Below are 21618 nucleotides of genomic sequence, written 5' to 3' on the forward strand. Positions count from 1 at the left end.
AAGGGAACTCCCTCTCCTTCCCGTGCAGGTGCCCGTGGGAGCAGCGCTGGGCAGAGCACTCGCTGCCCCTCGGCCCTTCTGGGACAGACGCGGCTGCCTCGGGGTAAATGAAAGGGAAGAGGAAGGTTTTGTGAGCAGAGAGAAAGGAACAAGCGCCCTCCTCTGAGCACAGCCGGTAAGGGCCAGGGGACGGGCTCGGAACAGGCTGCACTGCTTTATGAAGAACCCTCCAAAGCCTGGGGCTGCCCTCAGCCCCTCTCACCCCGGGCAAGTCACCAGGCAGCCCCACGTTGAATGCACATGGGTTTATTAGAACACATTTTCAGCACAAAGGGTAACACTGAAGCACAGGCGTGTCTTTACAGTCCAGGTGGCTCCTGGGCCTGGCTGGGGGGACACAGAGTCCCTGCAGCTGCTCCCGAAGCCCCCACCATGGCTGGTTCCCTGCCCCTGCCCCCGGCCTGGCTGAGGACACACAAACACCCACTCAACAGGATAGGAAATTCACATGCTGAACCCTTCACAGACACATTTCTACACAAGCTGCTCTCTGCAGCAACTATTTGGTCTTAAAAAAAAAGAAAAGAAAAGAATAAAGGCCACATTTTTCTTTCCAAGTTCTCCTGTCCAAGCCCCTTCCAACCTCAGCCTCTCCCCAGAGGTGCTGGGGAGAGCCCAGCCCCGTGCTGAGCCTGCCACCCCCCACCCCAGACCCTGTGCTGTGGAACCAGTCAGGTTCCAGCACCACCAGCAACTGGTTCCCCAGCCCACTGCAGGCCAGCTCTGTCCTCCTGCTTCCAAGGCACTGCCCTCCACCCCTGGCAAGGGTCTCAGTAGTGCCTCCCTGGCTTCTGAGATGACTTTGAGGAACAGTTTTGCTGAGAAAAGTAGTGTTTCACCTTTTTTGTCTTCCCTCCTCTCTCCTGCCTGCTCTTGGGTGCTCTTGGCTGCAGCAGCAGCAGGAGACGGGGGAGGACGTTATTTCTGGTCATTAAATGAGCCACAGTGTACACAAACAACAGCTGTGGGATGAAGCTGGAATGGCCTCAGCACCCAGGTGGGGGCTGGGCTGCCAAATGCAGCTCGTTCCTATGAAGCTGCTTCACTAGCCTGGGGGCTGCTCAGCTTGGCCCCTTCCCCACCACTGAGTTATGGCCCCCTCTGCCCAGGCTCTGTGCCAGCAAAACAGCTCCTCCACATCCCCTTTGCTGCTCCTGACAGGTTCAGTCTGAGAAGGGGCTTATCAACCAGGAGTCCTCCCAGCAACAGCTCCAGTCTGAGCTGCTTCAGGGCCTTCTTCAGCCCTGGAAGGCTCCAGCCTGTGGCTATGAAGCTGCCAAGGGCTTCAGTGGAAAGAACAGAGTGGGGAGCCAGTGAGGGAGGGGGTCTCATCTTCCAGCTTTGTTCTCTGAAGCTGTGCTGAACACATGAGATCAGGTACAAAGAAGAACAACCACTAAGTCTGCAGGACCGTGAAGATGCAGCTTTAGGGGCTAAAAGAGAAAGAAATGGCCTCTTCCAAAATGTCTTAGGTGATTGCAACTGAATTTGCAAGAATCAGATAAAGAGCAAAACTAGGAAGGTACAAGAGCTGTGACCCCCAGCACAACCCCCCCAGCAGCCCCTGGGGCTTAGTCAGCTGGGAGCAAAAGGCTCCTCTCCTCGCAGCACAGCCTGCTGGAAACACAACTGACATCTCCTTAGCCATACACGTTTCAGTTCAAAAGTGCCAGAAGCAAAAATCTGCCAAGGAGCAGAGCCTGTAGGCTGGGGGCAGGCTGGGAGTGCTGGCTCCTGGTGAGGAGATGAGGGAGAGGGGTCAGAGCAGATGCCGGTGAGTGGCCGCGGGCTCCTGCTGCCGCCTCATCCGCGGCAGTCCCAGAGAAGCTGCTTTCCTGCCAGCCCTGCCCAGCACCAGCCCTATATTCAAAGCCATGTGAAAGGACAGCAGAGGAAACCTGCCTTCCCCAGGAGCAGTGGGAGCTGCACACACCCCAAGTCCCAGAGGAGGGCAGAGGGTTGACTCCTCGGGGTTCCTCGCAGCCCTGGCCCTTGGCTGCCTGTCCCACACAGCTCACACCGCCCGTGTCTCCGCCTCGATCTTCTGCTCCCCGTGCAGGCTTTCCAGCTCTTGGACCTGGGCCATGTTCTGCCTGATGGCTATCTCTGGGCCTCCTCCATACAGGGTGCTTAAATAAACCCAGGTCTCCTCGGAAATCTGCCCATAATCAGCACCTGAAAGCGACAACAGCAGAACTCAGACCAGCGGCGTCGGAGGGAAAGCCACAAGGGACAACACAAGAGGCAATGGCCTCAAGTTGCCCCAGGGGAGGTTGAGATGGGATCTGAGGAAGAACCTTTTCCCTGAGAGGGGTGTCAGCCCCTGTGCCAGGCTGCCCAGGGAGCTGGGGGAGTGCCCAGCCCTGGAGGGATCCCAAAGATGTGGAGCTGAGGGCCAGGGGTTAGTGCTGGGCTGGGCAGGGTGAGGGAAGGGCTGGGACTCCATGGCTTGATGGAAAGCAGAGTCATAAAGGTTACAGAGGAGGAGAAGAGCAGCAGGGGTTGCTTTGAGGGGTAATTAAGGTGTAAATGCAATCTTTATCTGCCTGTCAGGAGAACCCAGCGAGGACAGTGTGAGCAGTGGTGTTTCTCAGGCTGGACTGCAGCAGATGTTGGGTAAAGATCAAGAGCAACGTGCCATGGAAGGTACAAGATCCAGGGGGGCAGAGGGGAATGGTGGAAGGGGCCTGAGGAATACCAGGGCAAGGGGACTGTAGGCTCCACTGCAACACGTCCCACAGGAGCTGCCAGTGGAGGGCTGAGGTGGCCTGGGCCCTTCAGCACAGGGCTGTGCAGGGAACTGTCATCCTGCTCTGTGACCTGTGGGCAGCCAGATCCACATCCACTCTGCTTCACCTCCCAGGAACACTGCAAGGCAGCACACGTGAGCCTTACCCTGCTTGACTTGCACGTGGCCACCTGCTTTCGTGAGTGCAATCTTGCTGTTGTCAATGGGTCCAGGGGGCTCTGTAAGAGGAGCACAAGCCCATCAGAACTCATTTGCTTCCCACAGTGCCACCAGATAGAGTTTGTTTCCAGAAGAGGTTCTCTGATTCCTTCTGCCCTGCCCTGGGAGTGTCCAGTGCCACCAGGCAGGAGCAGGGCTCACAGAGGGGGTGCTCCCAGCCAACAGCCTTATTTCCACTCTGCCTCTCACCCCCAGGCTCCAGAGGCCTCTGGCTTCTCACCGTTATCCTTCCCCTTGACGAAGGCTTCCCACTCCCGGAACCACTGCATGCTGATACAGTAGATGACACTTGGAGACTCCTCTGCCTGGAAAGCCTTGTTCAGCTGGGAGAGCAGAGAACAGAGACATGCAGGAAGGGTTCAGTCACTCCAGGGCAGCCTTGCCATTCTTTAGAAGAATCCCATGTAATTCCACCACCTTCCTCTCAGCCCATTCCTGCTCCCTGCAGCAGGCAAACAGGCTGGGAGGCTTTTAAACTCCGTGTCTGCCCACAGCCAGGACAGCACTGGTGTGTCCCAGCTGCCCCTGCCCAGCTGCCAGCGCTGGGGAACACCCTGGCAGGAATTTCCCACTAACTGCCTGTCACTGGTCTCCACCTCCCACCTCCTCCCCTTCCCAGTGCTTCCAGCCTCTGCCCACACAAACCTTGATGAAGGTGTCGATCTCAATCCTCCTGCGCTTGGCCAACGCTTCGATCTCCACTTGGCAAATGGAGCACACGTAGAGGTGGTTGACAGCAGGGCCCCCCCCAAACCTGGGCATGGGAAGGGAGAGAGGGGAATGGGCAACTGCAGGAGATGGAAATGCTCCCCACAGCCCTGTGTCCTGCAGGGATGGATTCTGATGCTGCTCCAGACAGTGCTGAAGGAGCTGCATCTGCAGCTGAAGCTCCCGGGTGCTGCCTTACCACAGGGAGGGTCACAGCACTGCCCTGAGTTCATTGATAGAGCTCATTTTGGTTTCAATTAGGACAAATGCAAGTCTTTTCCAGCCCACACACCTTTAAGGTGATCTGGGAGGGGATTATGTCTTGGTCAGGTGTGAAACAAGCCCCCAAACTCCGTGGAAGGATGCAGCGGCCACACTGACCTGTTGTAGAGATATTCCCACACGTTCTGGGGCAGAATCACAACCAGGTCATCAATGTAGTGATATTTGTTAGGAGGGATCCCTGTGGAGGAAAGGCAGGAGGGAGAGTGACCCAGAGAACTTGTTATTGACAGATAAAGACACAAATAAAGTGTCAGATCTCCCTTATGGAAAACTTCAGTCCCAGAACTTCCTTGCCAAGGGAACACATGAGTTCCTTAATTGTGGTTTCTTGGGTCAGGGCCTCAATTTCTAATCAAGTGTTTAATTCAGAAACACGAGGGCTCCCCAGTGCTGACAGATGAAGCAGCACAAGACTAAAACCTGATCTCAGCTCTGCTCAGTGGCGTGTGCTCCCTCCTCCAAACAAACCCTCTGGGCCAGCCTGGCTGACAGGGCAACAGAACTGCTGCTTTATCTGCCTGCTACAGGTTTGTTTATAAAACCAAACAAGAGAACTGATAACTGTTGTTTGCCATCACTGCACATCCCTCAGGGCCTCTGATCAGCAGGACAATGAGGTCATTGTCTCATCTCTCCTCCAGCTGCAGTTGCTGCCAAAGCAGCAGATCCTGCAGTGGCTCTATCAGGGCTACAGCTGGAGCTTTGCTCCTGAAGCATGAAGGTTGAGCTGAGGGTTGTAAGCACTGTCCTACCTCCATGAGAGCACAGGAAGGTGTGGTTGGTGATGGGCCCAGGCTCAGCAAAGGTGTTGAATTTATTGAGCCACTCTCTGGAGATGTAGAACTGGAGTAAGCTGTGCTCCTTCATGCTGGCGAGGGACACGACCTTCTGACGCTCTCGCACGGCTTCCTCGCTGCTTTTCCTTAAGTAGGGAAAGGAAGAGAAAATGAAGCAATTCCTGAAATGTTCAGTTTTTGAAACACATCTCTAGGTCTATCTCTAGGTTACCAGGAAGGGCCTGCTGCACCCAGGGCAGAGCTCACCTGTAGAACAAGACATAGGCTTCTGCGTTCTGTACCACGGTCTCGTGGACTTCGGTGACGTACTGGTCATCAAACTCGTACCACTGGCCATTGATCACGTTCTGGCAGTAGGCAATGTAATGCCCACCTGCAACAGAGACAGCATGACAGCCCTGGCCTCAGAGTGCAGGGCCAACCTCAGCAGCACAAGCAGGACTAGCTGCTGGCAGAGAGGTCTAAATAAGTCACAGAATCATTTCAGTTGGAAAGGACTTTTAAGCTGCTGCAGTCCCAGCCCTCCCCTCACCCTGCCCAGCCCAGCACTACATCACGGCCATCAGCACCTCAGCTCCACAGCTTTGGGATCCCTCCAGGGCTGGGCACTCCCCCAGCTCCCTGGGCAGCCTGGCACAGGGCTGACACCCCTCTCAGGGAAACAGCTCTTCCTAATGGGAGGTTCTCCTATTATGGGATGGTTCTCCTTAAATAGGCATAACTCCTGTTCAGGCAAGCTCTGGAGGAGCAGGGGAGCCTGGCAGTGTCCCCCTCATTTGCCTTCCTTGGAAGGGCCTCTTAGCCAGCCTGAACACTGAGAAATGGGGAGTTTGAGCCAACCCAGTGGTGAGGCTGGAATGACTACAGGGGATCTGTCAGAAGCTGCTGGGTTCAATCCTCAAAAGGCACAGGCAGAGGAAGCCTGGGAATGGAGGGGGCAGGTCCCACACTGCACTTCAGCCCAGAAGAGCTGTTGGCTCCTCCTGGAACAGATTCTGCTTTGCTCCTACTCATCCCATTGCTGCTCACCTCTGCCCCTACCCACAGGAGAAGCACTTACTGCCTGCTGTGCCGTGGTGGCAGATGACTGACAGGAGATCATAGGTGGTGATCTGGGAGACACACTCCTTGGCCAGGAAAGGTCTCAGATCCAGCCCTTCCAAGGGGAAGGAGACGTGACTGTTGATCTTGAAGGAGTACATCACCTCGTGCCGGAACCGCTTCAGGTGGATGCAGAGGATCTGAAAGGCCAGACAGACACCACCAAAGCCCAGCTCTGCTGTGAGTACAAACAGCACATTCCTGATCTAACAGCACATTTCTGATCTTTGCAAGAGTTATTTGCCTGGTAGTTGTGAAACCTGCTGGCTCCCTGCCTTAGAATGAGTGGGGAAGTCTCTGGTCTAGGTACAGGACTTTGCCACCAGGACAAACTGCTGTTTCTGTTTTGTCTCTGAGCTCCTCAGTGGCTACAGAAGGAAGGAAGGTGCTTTTACTCACCTCTGGAAGCTGGAGGACTTTGCAGTACTTGACTCCATTCCGCAGCCTGAGGGAGGAGAAGAAACTATCAGTTAGAAAGCTCTAAACCAAAGGGATGCCAAAGGGCAGGGCCAGGTCCTGCTCACTTTGAAATCTGAGACATATCCTGAATTCCAGCAGCAGCAGCAGCAAATTGAGGCTCTTTGCAGCATCCTTCCCCAAGGAGGCATCAGCAGTTTGTCATGCCTCTTCTAATACTGTGGCTCTGGTACTGCCAAGCCACATCCCTGTTCATATTCCTTTCTTTCCCCCCCAAAGCCAGCACTTGTCTGATCTGTGATCAGTGACCTCTCAAAACCAGAACTCCAGGGTAAGACAAGGCAGATTTCACATGCCACTCAGCAGAAGCACTGTCCAGGCACAGGGCACAGCAAAACATTTGAGAGCAGCACAGAGACAGCTCCAGAAACACAGGCAGTACAGATAGTGCACACTCACTTCTTACACCGTTCACAGCTGTACATGTTGTCCCCTGTAGATGAAGAAAGACATGATGCAGTTACTGAGAGCACACAATGCTGACAGGCCTCCATTTGCACCCAGTACAGAGGAACCCACTTGAGGGCAGGAAGGCTCTTCAGAGGGTCCTGGCCAGGCTGATCAATGGGCTGAGGCAAATTGGATGAGGTTCAACAAAGCCAAGGGCTGGGATCTGGGCTTGGGCCACAAGCCCAGGCAATGATACAGGCTGGAGCAGAGTTTAGTCTGGAGGAGGCTGAGGAGAGACAGGAGCACTCTCTGCAACTCCCTGATAGGAGGCTGTTGGGGTGAGGTTGGGGTCAGTCTCTTCTCCCAAGTAACAAGTGACAGGACAAGAGGAAATGGGCTGCAGTTGCCCCAGGGGAGGTTGAGATTGGAGCTGAGGCAGAACTGTTTCCCTGAGAGGGGTGTCAGCCCCTGTGCCAGGCTGCCCAGGGAGCTGGGGGAGTGCCCAGCCCTGGAGGGATCCCAAAGCTGTGGAGCTGAGGTGCTGAGGCCAGGGGTTAGTGGTGGGCTGGGCAGGGTGAAGGGAGGGCTGGAACTGCAGCAGCTTCAAGGGCTTTTCCAACCCAAATGATTCTGTGATTCTATGAACCACACTAAGCAGCCTCTTGGGGAAGCCAGGGCGAGAAGAGATCCAACCCAGCCTCTCTCTCAATAAGTGTGGGCAGAAAGAGACTGCAGTCAATGAGCAGAAAAGTGTGCAATCACCCACCTACACAAGGGAATACAGCAAATTAGGTCCTCTAGAGCTATGGAGTGGATGGAGAAAGTGAAAGAACTAAGACAGCTAAGGGGCCACAGCACTGACAAGCAACAGCCAAGTGTGCTCCTCACTGAAGATGCTCTCACTGAGGTTCAGAATGAAAAAGAAACACTTCTGAGCAAGTGGGAAAACTCACTTCAGCTCAGAGAGGCTGAACTGCCAAGTTCTGTCACTGCCAGTCTCTCAGTGAGAGGCTCCAGGAGGTGTCATCTGCCTCCAAATGCACACGAAATACTCCCCAGACAGTTTTCCTTGTTTGGAGCTGTCAGACCCCACTGAAGACAACTCACCCTTCAACTCATCCGCTGCAAAAAAGGCAGCAAGACAATCCTCCAGTGTCACCACAGGACCCCAAAACCAGCTGGGGATACAGGACACCACAAACCTGCAGAGGAGAGGGGAATGAGAGAAAGAGTTACACGTCAAAGAGACAGTGCTTTGGTGTCCAAACCCCCAAATGGATTATGGGTTTCCTTCATGCTGTAGGCTCTAAGCTCGTCACACGTCTCAAAGGACCAGGGGATGTCCCTCACCTGGTGTTCCCACTGTCATTGTTCAAACTGGAAACTACTTGGACAACTACATCAGGAATTAATTTACCCTGGAGGGCAAGACTGAGCTAAAGGCAGGAGTGAGTGAGGGGTTCTCAGCTGCACGTGAGATCTCAAGGTGAGTGATCGAACTGGAGGAGCCACAGCACCTGGTTTGCAGGAAAAGGCTCAGAGACCTGTGAGGTAGCACATACTGACCCCCACGGAAGGGTTCAGCTGACATTCTGCTGTAAACCCCAGTGGGGAGGGAGAGCTGCCTTCCAGCCCTGCAGGGCCAGCCCCAGAACACAGAGGTGCTGTGCAGGGAACACACACACCTCCGGATGTACTCCATGATGAAAGCAATCCAGCCCTGGGAGGCATAGTTGTCCCCACATGCCCCTGACTTAGCTGGCACGTTTTGGTAGATGGCAGAGTGCAGCTTGGCCAAGTCCTCCTTCCCTGGGATTGGGAGTGAGAGGTCCTGGAACGTCTCCACTGTCGTAGAAACCTGGAAACATCCAAGAGGAAGAGGTCTGGGTTTCCTGGGTGTGTAATGGAGGTGAGACCTGACCTCTGTCACTGCTTGGTTTTGTCTGGGCTGGAAACCTGAGCTGGCAGTAAGAGCAGTTTGCTCTGGCTAATTACTCTTCACTGCTATCAGCAGGATGACATTTGTCATGGCTTTTGTAGCACTGGAATCAGTTTTCTAATGTGAGTGTGATATTGTTTTAGTGGTCCAACTGCATCCCAGAGTGGCTGCAAATCAGATCTAGTGTGGGCAGCAGGAGCAGGGCAGGGATTGTCCCCTATGCTGGGCCCTGGGGAGGCTGCAGCTCCAGGGCTGTGCTCAGTGCTGGGCCCCTCACTCAGTGCCACAGGGACACTGAGGGGCTGCAGCGTGGCCAGAGCCGGGCACAGAGCTGGGGAAGGGGCTGGAGCACAAGGGTGCTGGGGAACAGCTGAGCTTAAAGGTCTTCTCCAACCAAAATAGTTCTAAGAGCTACCAGCTGCCAGACTGGCTGCTCTGTGAGTGACAGCCTCCCCCACTCACCCTGTCACAGGTCAGGCACTGCACCAGGCTGAGAATGGAGCCGTCGAAGATGTCAGAAATCACACTGCGGTAACGCAGCTCTTTCTTCTTCTTCCCAGAAGCCTGAACCTGGGCTGAGACACACAAGGGACACCCATCACTCCATCCTTCCCAGTCTCCCATCTCAGTATAGTCATGCAGCCACACAAGAAGACAGGAGAAGTGCTGTCCTGCATGTTCAGACACCACTTGCATGCCAGTGAGAGAGTGGAGCCCTCTGTAAAGCCACATGAAGACTTTGGGTGGTAGAGGAAAGGAGCCCCAGTGACCCAACATGAAAGTGCCAGCTCTCAGCAGGCAGAAACAGATCCTGTTTCCATCCTTTTCCTACATGTTTAGCAGCCTGGCCCTGCCACAGAGTCCCTGCTTTTCTGAGGTCTTGCAACATTTAGCTCTCAGCTTTACCCTTCACTTCCTCTCCCACCTCACCTCCCTGGGCACTTCTATTTTTCCCTCTGACATCTACCACGTGTTATCCAAGTGTCTTGCACTGGAGAGAGCTCTCCCCAGCAGGGATGGCCAAACACACAGTTTGGTTTAGTACCAAACCCTCTTCCCCACACACACGTGCACAGAGACAGAGCTGCTTTTCATCCAGCCAGAACATCTGTGGCTGCCCTGACCTCAGCCAAGGGCCAGGCCATGGCCAGGAGAGGATGTCATTATTGCAGGGCTGGAGGGACATGGCTGCAGACTAATGCAATCCTGAGGGGTTTTCATTTGCAATTTGCTGGAGATGATGAGACCAGTTTGCTGACAACAGAAGCCAGGCTCCATTCTGAAGCCTAACAATGCTCCCAGTACATCTGCAGCCTTAATTCTGCTATTGTGAGCCCAAGGTGGCCAAGAGGCAGGAAGCTCTCTCTCAGTAACATCATCGTCCAGTTCTTTGGCCCACATGCTGTGAAATTCAAGTCCAGCAGACAGATGTTTACACATCTCCCCACTTCCCTAAAGGGACAGAGTTTGTGCATAGGACTTCATGGCCCTCTTATTAATAACAAATCACACATGGAAATCATTCCAGGCTCCAATATTAGGTCATGCTAAAACATCTCTTGTGCCCAGGGATTGATTTTACCTGTAGCCTTTGCCTTGCACTATTTCAGAAAGCACTGAAGTCCAGGGGAATCAGCACCTCTTACAACCATTCACCAGGGGTCATGGTGGATCCCTTCTCTCTCCTGTGAGGGAATCTCTCCTCCTCTACATGCTCCCCACTTTGCCTCCCAACATCCACTCTTTGCACTGTACCTTTCTTGAGGATGTAGGAAGGTCCAAGCCTGGCAGGACTGGAGCGAGGAGGGCTGCTGGAGAGCTTGGAGTGCATTTCATGGTGGACTGGGCTGCAGGGCCGTGAGGAGCAGCGCACATAGGCGTCATTGTCAGGTTCTGTTTGGGAAGGTGGGGAGGGAGAAGAGCCTGGTGAAAACCCCCATGAGGGAAGGGGACTCTATTGCAGTCAGCTTCAGCCCAGCTCTGTGTCTCAGCACAGAATCCTTCCCAACATGCAGAGTCAGTGTGTGTTCACTGTCCTGCTCGCCCTGGTTGGCAGGTGCAGCCCCCTCAGTGCATGGATGGGTGCACACAGAGCTACACTGAGCACATCATAATTACACAGAGAGAAAACCCAACCCACCATTTTTTTCCCACTTGTGACTAATGAGATTTTACAGCTTGCTCCTGTATCCCTACCCCACACTAACAGCACTGCTGCCTCCAGTGCCAGCTGGCACAGGGAGCCTCTTATATAAAGAAGTGTTGAAAGATCGGGTATGTTCAGTCTGAGGTGACTCCACACCTACGTCTTCACTGCTGCTCTTTTCCCACAAAAGCACCAACTCTGCCTTCTCCCTTTTCTCTCCACAAAACCCACAGTCCAACATTAACAAATACCTTCTTCTGTGCCTGTTCCACAGCTAGCCTCTGAGGTAAAGCAACGCACACAGGCAAAGCCTTGTTCTCAAATGAGGAAAGGCAGAGGCAGCCAGCACTGCCTTCAGGACATAGTCTTTCCTCAGCCCCACTTTAGCCCAGCATCTCTCTGGCTCACACACTTCCTTACAGAAGCAACAGTGCACAAAGGCAAAACTACTGCCAGGGAAAGATCTTGGAGGCAAAATCTCTTGCAACCCATAGAAGGAACAGTCACATTCCGTGGTGTTCGCTACTGCACCACAACACCATCCCTGTGTGGCACAACAACGTGTCTTCTCCCAAACAGCACAGCTGGAGAGGTGGATACCTGGTGTCCTGCACGGGCTGGCAGGACGGGGAGCCGCCAGCATCTCGGGTGAGGCTCTGCCATCCACTGCCATCATCGTAGTGTCGACATCCGCGTCCTCATCCACCTGCTCCGAGTTGCTGCGCCGATGGCCACAGGAGAACTTTCTGTCCTTCATCCTCTCTTTCTCAGAGATCCCCCTTCCTGCTTCATCCTGGATCAACAACTCTGTCTCTGCCAGGGAGCTGCTGCCCACGCTCACCGTGCTCCGGCTTTGCCCGTCCTCCCCCCTGTCGCTGCTGGAGTCACAGGACAGGAACTCATCCTCCGACGGGCTCCGGTCGCCCTCGCGCTTCTCGTCCTGGTCACTGCTGTCCACATCCCTTGTCTCTGCGACAATTGGCTCCTTCAGCTCCTCATGAAGCTGATCCATCAGGCACCGCAGGAACTCCTGAGTGTCCTGAAAAGCAGGAGTCATTCCATGTTAGTGCCCATGCAGAAATGGGGCAAAAGAGAGGGGCAGAGGGGAGCCAGCTCCCCTCACAGCCCCTCCAGAGCTGCCACAAAGCCTGGCCACCTCTGCAACACAAGGAGACCCTCCTGAAGTACCAAGGAGCCTGTCTGCTACTTCAATGCTTTTAGCTCCTAAATGATAAAAGGCCCAGTTTTTATCTGAGCATCTTTAGCTGAAAGACACAGACAGCAAACCATGAGCTTATTTATAGGGGCTTATCACTGATAAGAGGTGAGACATGAGGAGAAGCCCTGATGGAGGCAGCAGGCTGGAGAGAACAGACCCTTACAAAACAAATGTCACCAACACTGACTTGTGCTCACAGCAATCCCTGAGAGAGGGCAGATTCAAATCTGTAATAAACAGGGAGTGGAATCAGAAGCCAAAGACTCCTCAGTCTCTGTGCAAGCTCCTCCATTCATAATACACGGTAAAAGAACCGATACGTTGGCTTCAAAGAACCATCTGGAAAGCCACTTGGTATTCTGACAACTCCAGAAAGTTAATGATGATGTTTCTGTTATTTAGGGGAAGTTTGGCTTTTAGCCTGCCCTGCCTTCCTTTCAACTTTCTTTGCAGCTCAGAGTTTTCCAGTCCAACGTACTTCACATCAAAGATAAATATGGAAGTTCTTCCATTAATCATTATTGCTATCCTCTGGTTTGCTGTCCTGTCAGCAGCACAGTTCAGATGTGCTGTCACTTCTCTTATACATTTTCTAATCATAGTTTGATGTTTACATTTGATTCTAAAGAAGAAACACGAGATCTATGCTGATAAACACTTCAAAGAGGAAAAACAAAGGATCCTGTCTTCAAATAAGATTTAGCTTGCTGTAACTCCCCAGAAAAACAACCTAGAACACTCATATCTGTAACATTTTAGTACTGGTTCATCCAGATTTCTAAGCTCTGATGTGGATAATACCTAACTCATATATTTATGTATCAATAGCCCTCTGAGCCCTTTATAAAGGAGGTGACCATCATCATTTCAGAGGTGAGAAAGCTGACTTGGTACCAGCAAGCTAGCTGAAGAGAACCCAGGTCTCCTAAACCCCACCCAAGTGTTCTATCAGCTCACTAACACAGACACAAAGTGGGCACAACCCCTGAGCTCAAGCTCTTTCTGCTGAACACAAGCAGCACCACTGCAGGAAGAAATATCCCCCTCATGTTTGGAGCAATGGCAGGTTTCTGTGGAGGCCTCACCTGCTGTGCATAGCCTCGGAACATGGGGTTGACGAGTTTGATTCCATGGGACAGGCTGCTTGGAACAACATAACTCGGGCTGTTTAGGTATAAAAACAAAGCAGTTAGTTTGCTTCTGAGGCCCTGGAGCCACTTTCTCTAATAAGCCATAGAACAGGGTGTGGTAACTAGTTGAAGAGGACAAAAGTATGCACTGCAGAGCCTGGGCAGGTATTTCTCTATTAGCTGGGTGATACACAAATTAAGAGAGAGAAAACACACTGCAGTCATTCCAGCAAAGTCATCCTTCCAGAGAGACCCTTCCACACAGCACATTGAACTTAAAGCTCTGGCCACACTTTTGTCTCAGGTGATTCTCTCCAGAGCAGGGGTTTGCAATTAGTGACTTGGTTTGATTTTGCAGCACTGTGTCTGTCTCAGTATCTGATCAACCACTGAATGAAGTAAATCAAAATCAGTATTAAAATAGCATTATGTTGCTTCAAAGTCTTCTCTTGTAGACACAGTTCCCTGTTGCCCTCTCTTATTTATCCCTTGTTAACAACCTGAAGGAGACACACAATGCCATTTACATCCTTGGTTTGATTTTGTTCAATTGATTGCACAGAGGAGACACCTTCAGATGTCACCAGAGCTGCATTATGTTACACTGTCCTTTGAGCTCATTTAGGCTATGAACCACTAGTGAACATTTCCCAAAGCATCACTTGTATTTTCCCCTTGCTGTGTCATTTTTCTCTATCCAAATCCTCAGCCCAGCAAGAGCAGTGCAATTTGCTGCTCAGTCCATTCAAAATACTCAGAAATGGCCCCAGTATTCCCTCACTTCGTCCTTTTCTCTTCGTTGGCAACAGAGAAGGTAGAGATACATAAAACCAATCTTCCTTTCTCAAGTGGTAACATTAAGAAATGTTCTCTTCACTGGCAGCAGTATGCCCATCTTACCACCAGTAGCAGGACGTGGGATCTCCTAGATTTGGGGGAACACTCACACACCCATCTACAGAAGGGTATAAAGTGACTGCCTCAGACAATGCACTTATCCCTAAAGATCAAATCTCCTCTTTACTGATGACAGACTTCAGAATGTCCCTTTGAGTCCTGGCCAGATGAGATGAGGGAGGGGCCACTCACCGTTTCTTATGCCAAACCTCAGACACCAACTTCTGGTAACTCTTGCACAGGGCAGGTTTCTTATCTGTACGGACCAGTCCACCACATTCCAGAAAGAACTGTGTGAGAGGTGGGCTACAAGGGAGATTAAAGAGAAGTTTCAGTGCCCTGAAGATTCTCCTACTCCTAACTTCAAACAAACAGGCTGATCTGAATCTGCTCCCAGTACAGAGAAGAGATCCTGGAGTTAGTTCTCAGCAGGATGGCTAGTGAATAGTTTAGGGTATGGGTCGTTAGAAGGATATCACTGGGCAGAAGAGAGATGTGAAGAGCCTTCCCATGTGGTAAACACATTGGTCACAATAGAAATGAGGAAGTTTTACTTCCAGTACTCATCTAAATCTAAGACTTGTCTGTAGCCACCAGTTGGCTATTCACCCAGTTTCCTACTGTAAAGCTTCTGTTGCCCTAAAGAAACACTAAATTTCTCTGCCTGGCTGGTTGCTCCCTGCAAGACTCTTGAGAGTCTCAGATCATCACTTTTGATGTTTACTGAAGTCTAGTCAAGACTCTGCTGAAAGGCCCTGATGCCTACCAGTTAGAGAGAGCCTGGAGTGCTGCATTCATGTAGCAGGAGTTCCCAAGATTTTTCATTCCAGTAAGGCCTAAAGCACAAACAAGAGAGGTATGAAACACTTTCCAGACACGCTGCTTTCTACACTCCTCCCCAAAGGAGAGGGAATTCAGCTCTTTCTAGGCAGTCTCTACACTCTGCTCCCAGGAACCTCTCAGTGCAGGTCCTAAAGTTTGCAGAGTTACCCTCACAGCCCTGTCATCAGCTCAATGCAGAGTTACCTCTTGGTTTCAAATCGTCATCCTCTGATTCAGATTCACCTTCATCGGCCACTGCAATTGGAACAGCTTTCAGAGGGTGAGCAGGCAATGGAGAATCCTAAAGACAGAGAAATAAGCATCAGTCAGAGGTTTGCTTTCAGAGATGAGTTGTGAGAGGGATTGTCCTGCACTGGACTCTCTCTAGAAGTTTCCTGTCCCTCTTAAGCTGAGGAGCCCACAACTGGACACAGGACTCCAGATGAGGCCTCACCGGGGCAGAGCAGAGGGGCAGCAGAACCTCCCTTGACCTGCTGCCCACACTCTCCTTGATGCACCCCAGGATGCCATTGGCTTCTTGCCCACGAGGGCACATTGCTGCTTATGTTTAGTTTGTTATCAACTAGGACTCCCAGGTCCCTCTCTCCAGAGCTGCTCTCCAGCAGGTCAAAAGCCATCTGGAAGTCTTACTGGGAGATCCCACAAGCCCTTCAGATATCCTCTTTCAGTAAAAGAGTTTCTATCACAGCAAAAACAGCAGAATCTGTTTGGCTGACTTTGCAACAGTAAAGAACCCCTGTGGCAAGGCCCCAACCCTGGCAGGCTGTGGCACAGACGCACCGGCTCAGGGAACCTGGCGGGTGGGGCGGGTGTGTGTGCGGCCAGGCGCTGCTCCAGGAACACCTCGCGCTCACAGGCGTAGCACCACACGCGGAACGTCGTCAGGTTCACAGTCAGGTTGTGCTTTTTGGCCTAAAATATATATATATGTGTATTAAAAAGAGGAATAATGAAGCTGAAGCACTGAAGCTCAAGCTGAAGCGTTGGGCTACCAGATTGGGTAATGGGAAAGCTCACCTGTGCATGCAGTGTGCTGTGGTCAGCAAAGGACTCCCCACAACCGACGTAAGGACAACCCATCTGGTGAAAGCAAAAGTACAACAGGCACGTCAAAATTAGACCCATGTCCAGTCCAGCCAGCAGCTGCAGCTTCAGGGCTGATCTTGCCAGCTTCCTAACTTGCTTTTTTTTTTTATCCAAGGACCGGAATAAGGTGGAAAATTGGAATTGCTTGGTTTGAGAAAGCAAACCTGGAGCCAAGTTTGCACCCACATAAAGGCTCCGTTCCAAGGAACTGCTCCCATGGGCAGCTGCTCTGTGCAGCCTCACAACACCCGGGCATTCCAGTGTAAAAATAACCTGCCCCTGCCCTCCCGCCTGCCCCTTGTCATTCCTTTCTGCCTCGCTGCACTCAGCAGCATTTTATGAGGCTCACCCTTGCAGCTTCCCTCCACAGGTGCCAGCACAGGCAGGACCCAGCCAGCAGTCAATGCTGTCATTCATTTTAGGACTACCAGGGGGCAGTCACCCATGAGGAGGGAACTGTTACAGTCTGGCATGTTCTGACAGAGTTAGCCTTTCATCTAGGGAGACTCTTCCTTGGAATCCATCTAAAAATGGTTGATAGCTCTAATGTGAACCCCTTCTTTGTTTCCTGTTCTTTTTATTTTTCAGTACAATGCTTCATTTCTTTTTTAAATGATATTAAAGAGAAGTCCCCACCATCCCATGCACACAAAGAACAAGCCACTTTACCTGAAGACAAGCCCAGAGATTTGGTCCCACAGCTCCACAAGACTGGCAAGTTCCCTGCATATTCATGATAAAAGAAGGTTTGTTTGCTTGTTTGGTTTTGAAGTAACCTAGTTCTTCAAGAGTGGGCATGTTCTGTATCAGACAGGCCTCATCAACCTGCAGCTCACAGTATTTCATTTCTTAATACCACACTTCCAGTTCAATGTCCATTTGGCAGCATTTTGGCTGTGACACATTTGAGCAGGATAAAATGACAGTGAGAAAGAGATCAGATGGGGTCGACAAAGGCTGACTTCATGGGACATGAGCATCAGCACTGGAAGAGTTTCTGCCTCTCCTCTGTGGAGACAGACAGCACTTTCTTTGAAAAGCAAACATGCCAACCCATGCACAATAGTTAAAAGGGAAAGGACTGACAACCAGAACAGCCTGTACCTTGGATTTGAGCAGCAGATCATCTCTGGTCACCTCTCCTATGGAATCCAGGTGAGGACAGATGTCTCTTGTGTCCCCCATTGTCACCAACACCCACCCACAGAGTGGGGGTTTCCTAGGACAAGAAAGGACAATTCCATTCAGATTTGCTCTCACAGATTGTAAGAAGATAAATTAGCATGTTTTGCACATTAGAGATTACAATATGCACCTTTAAGGCTCAGAGATCAAACCAAGTCTAAACCTGGAGTCATTCATATTGTCTAGCACAGTTCTGACCTGTTGTTGAGTGGCTGCATTGTGGCATGGTAGGTGAGCAAGTGAGGCAATGGAGAGGAGAAGGGAACACTTGGATAAAGCCAATAATCTGTGCAGTGAGGAATGCAGGGAGGTGCTCAGCACACAGGCAGAGCCTCAGCAGCACGGCTGCAGATTCAGTTTTGGGTCTGGGGGTGGATTTGCTGTAGCCTCAAAATGCAAAGAGCAGTACAGCAATCTACCAGCCACCCTCTTCTCAAACTCCCAGGCTGCCTGGTTCACACAGAACCCCTGAATGATGCACAGTCCTATGGCAATAAATAAAAGCTCCCATTAGCTCCTACGTGTTTTACACGTCACCTCACCACTCTCATAGTCCTCAAACACTCTGTGCTCCAGGAACCCAACAAGACTGATGAGCTTTGCCTTCCTCCTAGAAACTAGGTGTCCTGTGCAAGCTTGGCAAGGTGGAGGGGAAAACAAACGTGGTGCTCTGAACACACCACAGCATGAAATGATACACAGCTCATTAGCCTGTTTGCATGAATCCTGGGTTAAAAGCAAAAAGGTGCTGCAGCCCAAGACACAGGTATTTAGCCTGTGGTGTCTTGGGGCTTCACGCTACCCACCCTGTGCTGATCTGGACCTAACATTTAGTTGTTGGGCTACTTTATCAGACATTCTGTTGTACATGAAGCTGGGCAAGAGGGAATTAGGCTTAAATGATCTGTAACACAGACAACCAGTTTTCATTCTCTCAGGCATTTACCACTGCAGAGACAGATTTTGAACAATGTGAGCCACACAACTCTCAAAGACTGTTCAAATGTAATAACACACTGTTCCACCCAGCTAGTACATCCCAGCACTGCAAGTACAAAGGATTTCATAGCTGTGTGCTTATGAGCACAATAAACACTGTCACGGTGGTCTATGGGCATGTGAAGGACTTTAAACATGGCTGGTAACATGCAGCCACAAAAAGAGAGATGAAAAGAGTTTATGTTTCTGAAGCATAGTCAAAGTAACCTCACTCATGGCTGATGAAAGAAGAAAGACAAATGATATTAACAACAGAGATTAGGATCCAGAATAACACTCCTGTCTGGAAGCAGGTAGGAAAAGCTCCCATCATTACACAAAGAAATGGAAAAATCTGATCAACTTGAAGTTCATCTCCAGCAGCATGGCTGCTACACTCTGCTGCTTTCACATTTTGAGAACATTTGAAAGGGTTCCCAGTGTTATCTGGTCTGAATCACTGACAGCAGGGAGAAAAGGAGAAAAAAGCCAGGATAAACGATTAAGCCATATCAGCAACACTTATCTCAGGAGATGAAAAGCTTGCCTAGCACCTTGTCTTGGCAGAACACAAACCTCGAGGATAATGATATAACAATGTTTTTCCAGCACTCTTTGGATCTGAATAGACTGAAAGGGAGGAGCAAAGCAAAACTGGAGGGGAAAGAAAGCATATCTGCAGGCTGGAAAACAGAACAGTGGTTGTGAGCAGGATCTCAGTAACCCCTGGCTTAAACAACTGAGCAACTGCATGCAGTTTCATGGAGAAGCAAAGAGTAGCATGTAAAATATGTTGACTTAAAAGACAAGTGACAAGACCACACTTTGACAAACAAACATAAAACTGGGGCACTTTCAGGCTCCGACTCCATTCCCCAAATCCACCCCTTTTCCCAAACCATCAGCTGGTCCAGTTTAAACAAACAGAAGGATCAATGCTCTGTTTCCTACTTCACCTTCCTTGATTTCTTATCTCGTTCCCAGAAAACCTAACGAACAAAACACTGCTTTAAAATTAACTCCAGACTCATCTTCAGCAGCTTCAGCTAACTGGGAAGGGCTTTTGGAGCAGACTGAGGCAGGTACAGTCCTGGAGATGTGGATGGGTTTGTACATTCCGTGGGATCATCCCTCTACTCAAAATTAAACCTATGCCTTTGAACTCCCCAGCACTGGGATGCTGATCTTCCCACCTAGGGCTTCCCTTCCTGAACAACACAGGGAAAAACCTCCTTTTTGCCTCTCAGCCCTGACTGAATGCATCAGAAAAGATGTGAGTCCTAACTGCTCAGAAGGAGGTATTCAATGCCTGCCTTCCCCCACAGCTCTGCCCTCAGAGCCTTAGCAGGAGCACACAGCTTTCAAATGCTGCTCAGGAAAGCAGGAATTTCATAAAAGCACTGCCACAAAGCTTAACTCTGCCTGTCAAAAATGTACCTTGTACGAGGGGAAAAGAAGTTCCCTGCAAACAACTCCTTCAGCCCGTCTTTCTCAAGCACGTCTGTGCAAGAACAGTACATGAACATGTCAGAACAATTCCACAGCAACCTACTTTCGGTTGCTTCAATTGCTGCCAAACTCGGTGTCTCTGCCTTCCACAGTCACATATTTCTCAGGGTTGGGATTGGGGGTGGGTTTTTTTTGGCTCAAAACAACTGTGTGATGTTGTACCAAAGCTAGAGCCGGCTGTCAGGGATTTCTGACACACGCAGACGGGTGGTGTGCACACGAACTAAATAAAACTGACTAAACAAAAGAAATCCCAGCTCTGTTCGTCTGCAAAACGCCAGCTCTGCTCGCTCATCTTGCATAACCTACCATGGAAAAGAAGTTATCTGCAGCTCTTAGTGGCATTTTATACTTGAGATGCTAAAGAAAGAAACACCTACTGAACTGCCCAGCTGACAAGGAAGGAGCAGAAACCAGGCGCTTCTGAGCTCAGCGTTTGCAGCGTGTCACACATCGGGACGCCAAGCGTTTCATGTGGAGCAGGCAAAGGAGACCAGGTTGGAACTGAGGTTTATTACGTGTCGTCACAACACGACGGCGCACACACACATGAAGCCTTTAAGAAAAAACAACCCCACACAGCTCTGGGAACTGCCCCCTCGCCCTGCTACGTGCAGCTGATCCCCTCCTGACAGACGCTGTGACAAGTGAGTGAAGTCAAGTATAAATACCCATGGATCGGGGCAGGACCAGCCACCGGCCGCCCCGCAGGGTCCCACTGCGAGGGTCGCGGGGGCAGAGGCCGCGAAAGGCACCAGGCCCGGAGGGGCCGCCCCTGCAACCCGGGTACGGCGGGATCCCGGGGGAGAGGGGCCAGGCCGGAGCCCCCCGGCCGCTGGTGCTGCATCATCATCATCGTCGTCGCCGGCGCGGCCGTGCCCCCGCAGCCCCGCGGCCGAGGCGGAGCGGCCGCTGCCGCGCCCCGTGCCGAGGCCTGCCCGCCCCCCGGCCCCGCCGCCGCCCCCGGCCCTCGCTCACCTGCGGGATGCTCGGGGCGCCGGGCCCCTCCGCGGGGCCGCGCCTGGCGCCGGGCGGCCGCTGTAGGCCCGGCAGCGCGGGGGGAAGGGCCGCGGCGCCCCGAGCAGCGCGGGGAGGCGGCGGCGGAGCGGCGGAGCGGCGGAGGCCGGGGGTGGGGCGGGGGCCGGGCCGCGGCGGGGCGGGGAGGAGGCGGGCGGCGGCGCGGCCCCTGCGGGCCCCGGGAAGGCGGGGGGTTGCTCGGAGAGAGGGTCCGTCCGCAGCCCGCGGAGCGCGAGCGGCCGGAGCCCCCGGCGGCGCGTCTGCTGCAGCAGCTGCTGCTGGAGGGGCGAACCCCGGCTCTGCTCAACCGGCGGCGGGGACACGGCGCCTGGAGCTCCGGCCGCTCGGGGGTTGGGCCACCGGCTCGACGTGGTGCAGCCCCGTCCTGCTGAAGGGGACGGGTGTTAAAGCACCAGCGGGTCACAAGCGCTTCCCAAGGCGTCTGTTCTCCCCGGCGTCCCGGACAGCGGCCTGCGGGCGGCGGAGGTGGCTCTGCCGGGTCGGTGCTAAACAAAGAGGCCCTCGGGACTGAACGGGGTCTGGTAGGAAAGGATAAGTTCATAGAATGGTGGGGGTTGGAAAGACCCTGCAGAGCCGCTCCAGCCCAGCCCCTGCTAAAGCAGGTTCCCCTGGCTCAGGGGGCACAGGAACGTGTCCAGGTGGGGTTGGAAACCTCCTGAGAAGGAGCCTCCTGGGCAGCCTGGGCCAGGGCTCCCTCACCTCAGCACCGAAGGAGTTTCTGCTTGTGTTCCAGTGGAACTGTTTGTGTTCCAGCCTGTGCCCGTTACCCTTGGTCCCGTCACTGAATGTAGTGTCCCCCCATCCCCCTGACACCCACCCTTTAGCATTGATCAGCATTGATGCGGTTCCCCCTCAGCCTTCT

At 52.3% G+C, this 21618-nt stretch overlaps 1 protein-coding gene across 2 annotated transcripts; it reads right to left on the reverse strand.

The window, feature by feature from the left end:
- Positions 1 to 290: 290 nt before the first annotated feature.
- On the reverse strand, positions 291 to 20785 carry USP20 (ubiquitin specific peptidase 20). 2 transcript variants are annotated; one of them, XM_062011428.1, is made up of 25 exons: positions 20697 to 20785; positions 20099 to 20274; positions 17151 to 17265; positions 16716 to 16769; positions 15978 to 16040; positions 15741 to 15872; positions 15144 to 15240; positions 14884 to 14953; positions 14310 to 14423; positions 13176 to 13254; positions 11472 to 11910; positions 10481 to 10618; positions 9188 to 9300; positions 8472 to 8644; positions 7894 to 7988; positions 6796 to 6829; positions 6319 to 6364; positions 5879 to 6059; positions 5065 to 5191; positions 4774 to 4943; positions 4118 to 4199; positions 3674 to 3782; positions 3249 to 3351; positions 2956 to 3027; positions 291 to 2235 (listed from the first exon to the last, which is right to left on the reverse strand). In XM_062011428.1, exons 2-25 carry the CDS (start codon positions 20170 to 20172, stop codon positions 2075 to 2077), a joined length of 2841 nt encoding a protein of 946 aa, XP_061867412.1. In that variant the 5' UTR covers positions 20173 to 20274; positions 20697 to 20785; the 3' UTR covers positions 291 to 2074. The 2 variants fall into 2 exon arrangements, with proteins under 2 accessions (XP_061867412.1, XP_061867413.1); XM_062011429.1 differs by lacking the exon at positions 20099 to 20274.
- Between the last annotated feature and the right edge of the window lie 833 nt (positions 20786 to 21618).

Source organism: Colius striatus, chromosome 19 (assembly GCF_028858725.1).
Source record: "Colius striatus isolate bColStr4 chromosome 19, bColStr4.1.hap1, whole genome shotgun sequence".
NCBI classification, from domain to species: Eukaryota; Metazoa; Chordata; class Aves; order Coliiformes; family Coliidae; genus Colius; species Colius striatus.